Below are 13,643 nucleotides of genomic sequence, written 5' to 3'. Positions count from 1 at the left end.
TCGCAATGTCCTTGTTTGATAATTAGCAGTTAGCGGTAGTGGATTTGACCAGCGAATTATATCAACGGTTGGTAAAAAAGATATTTGAAAAAATTAGCTGTTTAGATTAACATGTAAAATGACCTAAGGGTATATATATATTTAATAATAATAATAATAATAATAATAATAATAATAATAATAATAATAATAATAATAATAATAATAATAATAAATAATTGTTTAAAAAAAAAAAAAATTAAGCCAACCATATTAACTACTTGGGGGATTTATTGACAAAAAAGGATATTCAAATCACACAACAAATTGAAGTGGGAAACTACCTCGCAATGTCCTTGTTTGGCAATCCGCAGTTAGCTCTTCAATATTAATATATATTTAATATTATATGCCATAATTTTTTATTTGTTCTCCCTTATGTCCCGTATTTGGTTTCAACCATACCTATACAATTATTTTATTGACAATTATAATCAATCTTGACTATATTATCTTGCATCTGTAAACTTAGAATTACCTATTTAAATACGCAAATTCAACATTCAATTATCTATGCATGAACAATTCCAATATAATATAATCTTGCATTGATATACTTTAAAGTATTTTTTTTTAAAGAAACATTGGGCATTATCCCAATCGCGCAATGCGCGTAAAATACTAGTTAATATTAATAAGTATGGACATTTTGTACTTTATACACTTATTCCTTTTAATTCATATTTATCTCCAAACATTGGAATTGGAATTTTCAGTAATTCTATTCAAGTAAACCAAACATTGAAATTTAAATTACCACTTTATTCTCACATTATTTATCTCTCATAAAATTGCAATTCTTTTCTCACCTAATTTTATCCCTCCAACCAAGCACCCTGTTATAGTATTTTGTATGCTATGAAAATATAAATTTCTTAATTATAAATATAGCAATATAAATTATAAACAAGGAAATTATATTATAAAATTTTCCTAACTACATATTAATATATATATATATATATATATATATATATATATATATATATATATATATTATGCGCACATATAATAAATTATAGGAAAAACGATGCTTTTGGCCCCTCAATTATTTTACTTTTGTAAATTTAGTCCCTCTCAATTGATTTGAACAAATTTAATCCTTCAATTATCTATAGTGTGACACATTTAATCCCTATTGCAAATTCTATTAATAGGTCATTTTTCATGAAGTTATATTTGTCCTTTACTTTCCCTCTCCTTAATGCCATCTTCATTACATAAATTCTTCTTTAATTAATAAGTCAATTTGGCTAGTGTTAGGGATGGTGGTTAACCACCCCTTCCCCGGAGTCCCCCTCCCGATATGATTAAAAAAAAATAAATTCTTTTTTAATAAATTTTCTGTTTTCTTCCTTGACAATCTCTATCTACATGAAATTTAAATACAAATAAAAGAAGCACATATATCACTATTGGTCACTACTCCTTCATTATATAATTCAGCTGGTGTTCACAAAATATGAGAAACAATAGCTTCATTGAACTAATACTAAATTCAAATTCTAATGGAGAAGCACTTCTGCATCTTTGTAAATAGCCTAATGCTGTTATTTTCGCTTTTGTTCTTTTTTCTTTTCTACTTTTTGGATGCTCCAATGCTGCCAACACGACGGTCCTGAAGGGGTGCCTGGCGATGCAGTACTGCAGTGCGTGGAGAAATCCGGCAAGGTGAAGCGGTTCGTAATCCTCACAGAGTATCTCGCACACGAGTTATTTAGCATTTTGCTAAGGGAGGCGCCACTGAACCATTTTTAATTTCAAGTTTCAAATTGAAGTTTTTATTTTCATTTCTCTAAAGATCGGCGTTAAGTGAGAGAATGAAGCATTAATAGTAGACTAATTGACAAATATATCCTCATAAAAAAGACCTTATTAATAGAATTTGAAATTATATAACTCTAAGGACTAAATGTGACACACTATTGATAATTGAAGGATTAAATTTGTCCAAATCAATTAAGAAGGACTAAATTTACAAAAGTAAAATAATTCAGGGGCCAAAAAGCCTTAAATTATAGAATCATAAAATGAAATATAAAATTTAAAACTAAATTTTTTGATTTATAAATAAAATTTCTTTAATTATTATTCATATAGTTGGAAGGAATAAGGTTCAAATTGATCACTGAACGTAACCTGAAAATGCAATTAGACCACTGAACGAAAAAAGAGTGCAATTAGACCACTGAACACTCCAAATGCATGCAATTTCACCTGATAGCAGGTTATCATTAATTTTAGCAGGTTACCTGCTTACGTGACAGTTGAGTTGGCATTTTAAATAATTTTTAATAATAAATTGTAATAATATATTTATTAAAAAAAAAAAGACGGAGTGGCTGCCGGCCACCCCGTCATTTTATTTTTATTTTATTTTTTTTGAAATTTTTAAAAATTTATTATTAAAAATTATTACAAAAATATTTAAAAGTTATTTAAAATACAAACTCAGCTGCCACATAAGCACGTAACTTGCTAAAAATGATGGTAACATACTATCAGGTGAAATTACATACATTTGGAGTGTTTAGTAACCTAATTGCACGTTTTTGGAGTGTTCAGTGGCCTAGTTGCACTTTTTTTTTTTTTTTTTTTTTTTTTTGGTTCAATGGTCTAATTGTATTTTCAGGTTACGTTCAGTGACCAATTTAAACCTTATTCCTAATTGAAATTATAAAATATATAAAATATATAATTTAATTATGTAAAGATCGTTTATAAGTTTATTTAAATATATAAATAATTAGAGACTATATTGACCATACAAAATTTAATTTTAATTTGTTATGTTATGTAAATACATACCTAACTAAATATATAAAAGTCAAACTATGTAGTGTTAATTTTTTATTTTTTATTTTTTAGTACACTAATTGGGATGAGTTTCAAACTTGAGATCTTATAAAAAACAACAAGCCAACAATAATGCCATCAAACCAGGCATATTACAATGTTAGTTACTAATGTTGTGTCACATAGTACTGGAAAATGATTATTTTTGTCCAGTTACGTGTTAGAGCAAATGGAATTAAACATTTATAAAACCCTGAACCCCACATTTGTACTAGTAGTTTTTTATTGAACCACTATAAATATTGAAGAGTTCCAGCTCGCCGTCAACAATGGCGTGTCTGCGCGCAAGCCCAAACCCTCCGGTAATCACCCCACCGGAATCCAAATACACATGCAAATACCTTCCCATTCACACTATCGCCACTAGTTTCTCGAAGCAGCTTAGGTTCTCAATTAGCGGCGCATCAAGGCGGCCCTCATTTCAATCCTTCTCCGCCGCCGCCGTCCGCTGCGAGTCTTCTCCTCCAGCGCGCCGGCCGGAATACATCCCGAACCGAATCCTCGATCCCAACTATGTTCGCATTTTCGACACCACTCTCCGCGACGGCGAGCAGTCCCCCGGGGCCACCATGACCACCAAGGAGAAGCTCGCGGTTGCCCGCCAGCTCGCCAGGCTCGGCGTCGACATCATTGAGGCCGGATTTCCCGCTTCCTCCGAGGCAGACCTCGAGGCTGTTAGACTGATTGCCGAGGAGGTCGGCCGTGGGGAGGGCGATCACGTGCCCGTCATATGCGGCCTCGCCAGGTGCAATAAGAGAGACATAGACAAGGCCTGGGAGGCTGTAAAGCATGCCAAGAAGCCCAGGATCCACACCTTCATCGCTACCAGTGAGATCCACATGAACTACAAGCTCAAAATGTCCAGGGAACAAGTGGTGGAGAAGGCCACTAGCATGGTTGCATATGCCAGGAGCCTGGGTTGCTCGGACGTCGAATTTAGCCCTGAAGATGCCGGCAGGTTAAATTATTTTTTTTTCTTATTAGTGCTTTTGCATTTTCAGTACATCATTTATTTATAATCCATTTTTTGCATTTTATTTTATAATAAATGAGATGAGATTTCAAATGTTGTGAATTTGTTATACACATAAAAGTTTACAACACATGAATTGATGAGATGTTTCACTAGATTAAGGTCATCTTCCTTGATTGTTTTTTGTTCCCAAATGGCCATGAGTTGCAACTGAAACACCAAACAATTTATCTCCCCTGATATGCTTTTACTTGCATTTAGTGATATGATATTGCATGTTTCCTGATTCCATGGCAAATGTACATTGTTCACCTTTGAGATCTAGATAAATGTTTGGTATGCATTCTTAGCTAATCTCATGATAATAATATCAAAAGCAATTGTAAGTACAAACCACTTTTTTTCCTAAAAAGCAACAAATGCTGGGCAAATTTTATAATTTCAAAAGTTTACAAATTCGCCCTGCTCTTTGCCTCTTACCTCTGCAAGCCCTTTTTGCTAACAGCTTCATTCATGTTAAACACAGGTAGTCTTCTCAAGAGTATTCTTATTTTTCTTATTTATTACTCTTAATTATTATGCATTTTGTTTACTTAACCTTCTATTCCTATTCCTTTCAGATCTGACAGGGAGTTTCTTTATCAAATACTAGGAGAAGTTATCAAAGCAGGAGCAACAACCCTTAATATCCCAGACACTGTTGGATATACCATTCCCAATGAATTTGGACAGCTGATTGCTGATATAAAAGCCAACACCCCTGGAATTGAAAATGTTATCATTTCAACACACTGCCAAAATGATCTAGGACTTTCAACTGCCAACACCTTAGCTGTATGTAGCCTTTTTCTTAAGTTCAATTATATATCAGCAGGTTCAGTTTGCAATAACATTGGTGCTCATTTTTCAGGGAGCATGTGCAGGTGCAAGACAGTTAGAAGTGACCATCAATGGCATTGGTGAGAGAGCTGGAAATGCTTCACTGGAGGAGGTAGGTAATATTATCCTTGGTCTCTTTATTGGAGATCCAAGACATTATCAGACAATGGAAGAAAGAGTCATCAATTGTACATCTTACTGGTCAACATTCCTTTCCATTGACCATAAAACCAACTATTTGGCTGGACTCGTGTCAGTGTTTGCACATATATGAATAGTCAGATCCTTGCTTACAAACCTTTCTTGGTTTCTAAAAATCATTTGGGTTAGTAGTTGGAAGCCGAAATTTTGTGGATTTATGAGGACCCTTACACTAGCACTAATTAATAACTATTACAAGAAACACTTTGCAATTATTTCCACTTTGGTTGTTACATTTGTAATTATTCATGCTAACTTAAAAACAGTTTAAGTAAAAAAAATGTCATATTTGCTATTTTTTTCCTACATAGTACAGTTTAACAATTTCTTATTTTTCATTTTTTTTTTGTATAAGTTACAAGTTAACAATTTTGTATTCTTGATATGAATCTGAACCACTATTTAGTATTTTGTCTATTTTACTTTACCAATAGTAACACAGGATGATGTTGGCTGAATGCCTGAATTCCAACAAGAAATGAACAAAAAATGTAATTTGATTCTTCATTTGTGATGCAATACAAGCCTACATTTATTTTTATTTAGAAAAAACATTTATTTGCCCCCACCCACCCCCTCCCCTCAAAAATAAAAATGTTACTGTCATTAGTTTTGGCAGTCTAAACACCCAACCTCTCTTCTCCGTGGATGTTTTCTTGCTGGTTCTCTCTCTACGTGGCTGAGAGTCTGCTGGATATTCTCTGTAATATTCATGGCAATTTATGGAAATGAAGGATGATCAGGGTCTTCCTACTTACATGAGCTATTTCTAATGATTGACTCACTGACCTGTGATGTGCAGACATTAGTTACTAGATATTCTTTTCTGAGTTAACTCCCAAGCATTTTTTTTATGTTATTCAGCATTAGGATTTATGAATATGGAATAGGGTTATTCTGATGCTACTTTTTAAGCTGTGACAAAATTAATTGCAAAAATATTCCTGGTTAGGTCAATTTTTATTTTATCTATTTTTTGTTTGGGTATTGTCCTCTATTCTTTATGATGGTAAAAATGTTAACTTGTTTGTATCATGATTCTTAGGCATTATCTGCTTATTCTTTCTCTTTGATTATTCTAGAAAACTTTAGGATTCTGTTCTTTTCGCTGACAGTTGTGATTTTTCTGTACATAGGTTGTAATGGCTTTGAAATGTCGTGGCGAGCAAGTGTTAGGTGGCCTTTATACAGGGATAAATACACAACAGATTATCATGGCAAGCAAGATGGTATTAAACATATAATGTCTTAACTAATTATAAAACTAAAAATCACATTTGTTTCCCATCTTGGTTTTGGTTGATGACTGTTTGCTGTTCAGGTAGAGGAATATACTGGCCTACATGTGCAGCCACATAAGGCCATTGTTGGGGCTAATGCTTTTGCTCATGAAAGTGGTATTCATCAGGTAAGTTGTATTATCAACCATAAAATCAGTACATGGTTTGCTCAACATTGTCCATAGCACATTTCCGTTCCGCTTGCTGTGCGTATGCAATATTTCCTTGCTACTATAAATACTAGTTCAATTTATATCAATTTTTTTTTAAAGAGAATCAATAAATGGAAGATATATTAAAATACTAAATAGTAAGTCATCTCAGAAAAGAAAAAGAAGAATATATAATAGTGCTTTTGCGAAATGATTTGACAAGTTATGCAACAGTTGAAACTTATATTACTATTCCAAAGGCCTGAAGAAAAAAGAAGACAATAAATAATTGATAACCATTTAGTTATTAACTAGGAGCATAAAAGGTTATGAATAAATAGTTACAGAAAACCTAAGCTCAAAACTGAGCCCTTGGAATCTGTCTTTCACTTCCTAGTTGATTCATTGGGTAGTTTCCAATAAATATTATGTACCTGTATTGCAAATGTGTTTTCTATGATTGATACGATTGTTTTGCATTGACTTGGTAATCAGTTCATTTGTACATGTCATTATATATGTATATATATATTATATAGGAGACGGATAAGGTGAGAACCAACTGCCCAGGAGAGAACTTAGAATCAATTGCAACCGTCCACATGTCCAGATCTAACAGTTCAGAAACATTGTTTTTTATTTATTTATTTTTTATATTTTTTAATAAACGCGGTGTCATTTTTGTAAATAATTGAACTTTGAAGTGCAAGTAAATTGTGTTAAAAGTGCAAGTAACAGTTTCATATAGTGCAAGTAAAATGTATTAAAAGTGCAAGTAAAATGTATTAAAAATGCAACAAATAATGTACACTGAGCATCAATATTAAGTGCACCTAATGTTATCATTAGTTGCACCAAACGTTATCATTAAGTGCACCAATGTGAAAGACGTTATCATTAGGTGCATCAATGTTAAAAAGGTAAATTACTTGCACTATTAAGTGAAAATGGTTGCACTTTTAAGTGATTTTACTTACTTTTTGCATTTTTAGCACGTTAAATGCGCCAAAGTTCGAGGTATTTATGCAAATGCCACTGCACTTTTTTTTTTTTTTTTTTTTTTTTTTTTTTTTTTTTTTTTAATTACAAATGATCCATTAAATCTATACACGTGGATGACTTGCGATTGATTCTCAATTCTTTTGTTCTCACCTGAGCATGCCCCTATATATATATATATATATATATATATATATATATATATATATATATATATATATATATATATATATATATATATATATATAGAACAAATTGCACTTTTGGTCCTGTGAGTATTAGGGTACTGACAATTTGAGTACGTGACTTTCAAAACTCCCAATTTAGACCTTTAACTATGCAAAAATTGGCAGATTTGGTCCTCCGGGCCAAATTGCCGGCCAATTTTGGCCGGAAAAACATAAATTGGTTCGAATTTATTTGTGTTGAGGGCAAAATCGTCATTTCACGATTGGCTCCCTAGCACGACGATGATCTTGATTATCTTCTCCGGCGGGGAGGAGGTTGAGATCCAAATTCAAACCTTTCCCATTATTTTCTTCCTTTTGGAGTACCCTTTTCTCGAAGCTGGAAGAGCTCGGGCTCAACTGCGAGGCGGCGGCGGCGGCGGTGGAGTTACGGTGGCGTCTCATGTGGCCGCCCAACGCCTGGCCGGACGAGAATTCGGCGCCGCAGTAGGAGCACTCGTGAATCCTGGGGGAGGACTTGGCGGAATCGTAGAAATGGAGGGAAGAGAAAGGGGGAGAGATTTTAGGGGTCTTGTTGAACGGATAAGGATTAATGTCTTCTTCATCGTACAAGGACAGCGGCCTCTTCACGGCGGCGGTTTCCACCGTCGTCAACGGTGGCTTCTCCTTGGTGTGGCTGGTCCGGTGGCCGCCTAGCGCTTGAAACGTCGGAAACGTGCGGCCACACGTTTTACATTCGTAGACATACATCCCCACTTTCACCCCTCCCCCGCCGCCCACGGTGGTCGTCTCTATATATTTCTTGCTGCAGAATTTGCTCCCGCCGCCGCTCTCCTCCTCCTTGTACAGCAGCGACTTGGGGATGGCAGGAGGATGACGCGAGACTCCTCCGCCTTGGGAGAGGAGCATAAGGCAGCGAGCCATGTCCTCGTCCTCCGGCGTAGGCGCGGCGGGAATTGGTTCAGAGGTGGCGGAAGAATGCGGTGGTGTCATGTCCGTGATCATGGTGAAAGAGAAGGGAGTGAAATGACGGTTTTGCCCTCAACACAAATAAATTCGAACCAATTTATGTTTTTCCGGCCAAAATTGGCCGGCAATTTGGCCCGGAGGACCAAATCTGCCAATTTTTGCATAGTTAAAGGTCTAAATTGGGAGTTTTGAAAGTCACGTACTCAAATTGTCAGTACCCTAATACTCACAGGACCAAAAGTGCAATTTGTTCTATATATATATATATATATATATATATATATAGGATCATATGAGAATTTTTTTGTAGGAGTAAAGGAAGAACCAATCCCAGCTGTAAGCTCAAAAACAAGGAGATGGAAAAAACACGATAACATTTTGGTAAATAACATGAACTTTAAAGTGCACTTGACAACTACTATAGAGTGTATCCAGTGTTATGCGAAAGTGCACCCTGTAGTGTTTCAATTTATGTTGTAACTAAGTGCACTTTGCAAAATGCACTCTGTAGTATTGTGTAGTGCACTTTAAAGTTAGAGATAATTACCAAAACGTCACTATGTTTTTTCCTTTCCCCTTGTTTTAGAGCCGTTAGAATTGGTTCTTAGTTTTCTCTTGAGAACAAATTCTCATGTTTGTGTGCCCCTCTCCCTCTTTCTCTCTCTCTAGACACGCATATTTATTTATTTTGGTAACTTGTTTATATAATGATTTTGTTCTCAACTAACATTGTCTAGAGTATTGAGTCTTGATTCAGAGAGGACTAGAGGAAACCAAATAATATTGATATGAACTTCCTAATCACCAAAGAAGAGTTGCACCATGACTTATATTTATAACATTACCAAAATACTGAACATAAAATGCATTTTTTAAAAAAATACACATATTGAACTGTGTATCAATATTTAATGATGTTGTGTGCATTATCTTGTCATTCACCAAATTCCCCCACCTGCAGAGGTTAGAGCACAAGCTACAAGTTATACCATCTATGGTGTGTCAGAAGTGTGCCATTTTAGATCTTTTTTTTTTAGAACAGGTGCCATTTTAGATCAATCATATTGATGTGTTCATATTTTCAACAAATAGTAAAATATGTCAACATGAATGTGCTGTGTGTAACCATTCCCCACACTATTACTCTACTATATTTCCCTTCCCCCTTGCTCATGGCTGGATCTATTGCCTTAATTTGCCTGCTTCTATCTAGGACGGAATGCTAAAGCACAAAGATACATATGAGATAATATCTCCAGAGGATATTGGGCTTTTCCGGGCTAATGAATCTGGTATTGTCCTTGGAAAACTCAGGTATTCTTTCTTTTCTCCATCAAATGCTTTTATCCACATTATGGTCTGGGGCTTTCTCTTTTAACTTTTAAGTTCTAATTGTCCACAATGACCTTGTCTAGCCTTGAAATTTCCGTTATACTTAGAAAAATTATTTTCACTGACAATAGGTGCATGAAATTTGATTTGTGTTCTTTCCAAATAATGACTTATTATACACCTTATAGGTCATTTGGTAGCTACGAAAATTTTGACAATTTAAAAGGTGGGAAAGTTATTACCATGTTTTATGCATGCTTTGACTTGGGAAAGTCTGGGTCAACTAGGACTGCGATTCTTTGAAATCAAGAGAAGTAAATCCAAGTTAGGGGGGGGGGGGGGGGGGGGGGTCTTATTCATTTTCCTAGCAAACACATTCCCTATAATTACTTCTCTAGAAATTTAATTGGGGTGGGTAAATGCCAAATGGCCTCTTATTGTTTGGATTTTTTTTTTTTTTTTTTTTTTTTTTTTTTTGTGGTTTCACGAAGGGCAGTTTGATTCAGCTTTTTTAATTTCCTAATATCAACCCTTGGTGGCTGTATAGCACTGCATCTATTTTCTTCTAGATATTAAATTGCATTGCATCTATTAACCTATTGAGTGATTGTGCAGTGGGCGCCATGCTTTGCAAGCCAAAATGCTGGAGGTAGATTGAATCTCTTACCTTGTTTTTGACCATGTTGGAAATATTAATGTGTTTCCATTTGTTTGCTAGTGTCTGTCAAGTTCTACTTTTCCTTTGTGTTGCAGCTAGGTTATGAGATTGAAGGAAAGGAATTAGAGGACCTCTTTTGGCGTTTTAAATCTGTTGCTGAAAGGAAAAAGGTGAATTAACATCATTGATATCTATTGCTCTATTATTTATTTATTTGGGTTCATTTGAGGGGAATGGGGATTCAACCTAAGATCTCTTGTTATAGAGTCTAAGGCCTATGCTACTAGACTATGACGAGTGACGACCTTGGCATCACTTGCTCTATTGAAAGCTTTATTTAGTGTCATTATATAGAGAAGCACTATACAGTTGGAAAATCTGCTCTTGTAACTACCTGAAGATGCAGTGCAATGTTCTATTGAAGGTAGGAAAAGTAAAAGAGGGTAATAAATAGTTGCTAGAAGTATCCCTCTTAAATTGGCTAAGACCCTTAAATAAGTGCTTTTCAAATAAGCTGTACGAAATAGGCTCTCTACAGCTTTCTAGAAGCCATGACTCTTTTCAGTTTTCATAAGCCTATCCTAGCACATTCAAAGTGATTGTTTATGTACTTATAGCCTGAGAAAATCTTGAATAAGCTGAAAGTAATCTACTCCCCACACAACGTTTAATTTGTTTTCTAAATGATATGAAGTGATCATTTGGGCATAAGACATCAGATAAGATTAAGGATAGGCTCAAAACCAATGTTTTACAATGAAGTGTCATAATGCTTCAGGCTAATGATACTATCAGAGGAAGGAGATTATCTGAATGTTGTATCTAGAAATGTTAAAGTCCACGTTGATTGCTGGGCCCTTATATTTCTAATATTTTTCCTTTTGCAACAAATGTTTTACTATGAAGTGTCGAAATGATTTGAACATTGAGCTAAAAGGCTAATGATATTATCAGTGGAAAGTGATTGTATGAATTTTGTATATAGAAATGTTAAGAGTACACATTGATTACTGGGTCCTTGTGTTTTCTCAGCTTATATAGTTATATCTAATATTTTCCTTCTGCCTTAGCAGACTTTCTTCTGTCAGTTTGAAAGGCTTCATGTGTTAGCTTTCCAGTTCCTTCACTGTTCTTTAATCATAAAAATAATGCTCAGTGATACTGTAGGTGTTTCGACACATTTGATGTACATTTTGTTTTTCAGAAAGTGACAGATGATGACCTAATTGCACTAGTATCAGATGAAGTTTTCCAGCCACAAGTGTTTTGGAGACTTGGAGATGTACAGGTTGATATCTCTATACTTTTGAGGAAGTTCTATTTTCCATCTTATTTTATTATTGTGGATCGGCATTTAGGTCAATTATAAGGATGTAATTCACAATGCACAGGTAACTTGTGGCAGTCTTGGTCTTTCTACTGCGACTGTTAAGCTCATTGATGCTGACGGTGAAGAGCATGTTGCTTGTTCTGTTGGAACTGGTCCTGTAGATGCGGCTTATAAGGCAGTTGATCTAGTTACAAAGGTTTGAAATGGAAACTTGATTTTTCGTGAACACAGATACTTACTTGTGAGCTGTGTGTGCTATGGTTTGTTTTGAGATAAGGTTTGCTGATCTCAAGGCCATTGCGTTCACCTAATTCCTATTATAAGACTTAACATAGCAATTAGCATTTCACTGCCTTGAGGTTTTCAAATTACGAGACTAACAGCCTTAATCGAACTGTTCTGGAATGCAGGTGCCTGTAACTCTCCTTGAGTACTCCATGAATGCAGTTACAGAAGGTATTGATGCCATAGCCAGCACTAGAGTTTTGATTCGCGAGGACCAAGCATCAATCCATGGTTCAACCGGAGGGAGTGCAAACCGTTCATTTAAGTATGACAAGCTTTCTTTTTACAGTAACCTCGTTTTCTTTCCATTTTGATCTCTTGAAGTTGTTTGATATTAATACTAATACTAATTTGTTGCCATTGGGCTGAATAGTTACAATAATCTTCTTTGTTGTGGTAGTGGAACCGGAGCAGCTATGGATGTTGTAATCTCCAGTGTTCGAGCATATGTTGGTGCATTGAACAAGCTGTTAGGTTTCCAAAACCTAGTTTCAAGATATAACAAAACCCAAGGTACTGTTGTCATCTAAGCAAATTCCCAAGCTTGCAAACAAGAGGCAATAAATATCAACTGTGGTGTTGTGGTGAAAATAAAGACAAAACTGTCTTGTTAGGAGCATAGCTACTAGCTAGCTAGCTAGCTGGGTGGCTGAGATACTTTATTTGAATTTTTTTGGGGGTTACAATTTAGTTGAAAGATTTTGTTGTGTGCTTTACTTTTTTGGATGGTAGACAAAGCAAGTATACAATCTTGGACAAGGGTTTGAAATACGATTCCAGTGATCTTGCTCCCACCCGATTTGTCTTCCATAATTATCAACCCAAATTCACTTCATTTTTGATTACTTCTAATTCTTTATTATCAATTTGATTAATGCAAAAATTCTTATGAGAATGTCACACAGATCTTCATTCGTGAGGTGGGCTGGGATTTTACAAGTACCAAACCTGGTCCGTTTCTACAAGTATTAATCTTTTTTTTTTTTTTTTTTTTTTTTTTTTTTTTTTTTTTTTAAATTTGAAATATATAAGTAATGTTTTTATGTGAGATTGTGATATTATTTAGAGTAGAATGATTATTCTTACTATTGATACATATTGTAAATTTGTAATACTTATTAATGAAATTGTGGTATTTACAAAGTCTAATTCTAATTAAATAGTGTAATACTTAGGGATGACTACATCCATCACCCGACCCACCTTATATGTTCTCCACCCACCCTCAATCCGCATCGGGTGGACTTTTTCAAAACTAACCCTTATCTCACTGAGTGCGGGTGTCACTACGGGTATCCACCATTTATCATCTTATTATTTTTTCAAAAAATAATATTGAAATTACTTATACATAATAAAATAATAAAATTAATTAGTTATACTAAAACATAAAATAATAGAATTATTCAAATATAATAATTAAATTGTTAATTTTTAAAAATAAACTTAGTAGTTTAGATATAAAAATAGTAAAAAGTTACTAAAGTTATTGAAACTTTTAT

General features: G+C 34.5%; 1 protein-coding gene across 1 annotated transcript; it reads left to right on the top strand.

Annotated features, from left to right (window-relative positions):
* Window positions 1-3,114: 3,114 nt before the first annotated feature.
* On the top strand, window positions 3,115-12,986 carry LOC109159594 (2-isopropylmalate synthase A-like). The gene is made up of 12 exons (XM_019307704.1): window positions 3,115-3,853; window positions 4,489-4,702; window positions 4,779-4,859; window positions 6,085-6,177; window positions 6,270-6,356; window positions 9,750-9,850; window positions 10,484-10,517; window positions 10,622-10,696; window positions 11,731-11,814; window positions 11,918-12,052; window positions 12,267-12,406; window positions 12,542-12,986. The coding sequence occupies exons 1-12, from the start codon at window positions 3,165-3,167 to the stop codon at window positions 12,669-12,671; spliced, it is 1,863 nt and encodes a 620-aa protein (XP_019163249.1). The 5' UTR covers window positions 3,115-3,164; the 3' UTR covers window positions 12,672-12,986.
* Window positions 12,987-13,643: the final 657 nt, after the last annotated feature.

The sequence above is a fragment of the Ipomoea nil genome, unplaced genomic scaffold, assembly GCF_001879475.1.
Source record: "Ipomoea nil cultivar Tokyo-kokei standard unplaced genomic scaffold, Asagao_1.1 scaffold2833, whole genome shotgun sequence".
In the NCBI taxonomy this organism is placed as follows: Eukaryota; Viridiplantae; Streptophyta; class Magnoliopsida; order Solanales; family Convolvulaceae; genus Ipomoea; species Ipomoea nil.
This window is presented reverse-complemented; position numbering and strand designations above follow the sequence as displayed.

Coding starts and splice junctions, on each gene's coding strand:
- LOC109159594 (XM_019307704.1), top strand. CDS start 3,165: ATGGCGTGTCTGCGCGCAAGCCCAAACCCTCCGGTAATCACCCCACCG. Junction 6,357..9,749: donor ATGAAAGTGGTATTCATCAG/GTAAGTTGTATT, acceptor GCTTCTATCTAG/GACGGAATGCTAAAGCACAA. Junction 10,697..11,730: donor CTGTTGCTGAAAGGAAAAAG/GTGAATTAACAT, acceptor TTTGTTTTTCAG/AAAGTGACAGATGATGACCT.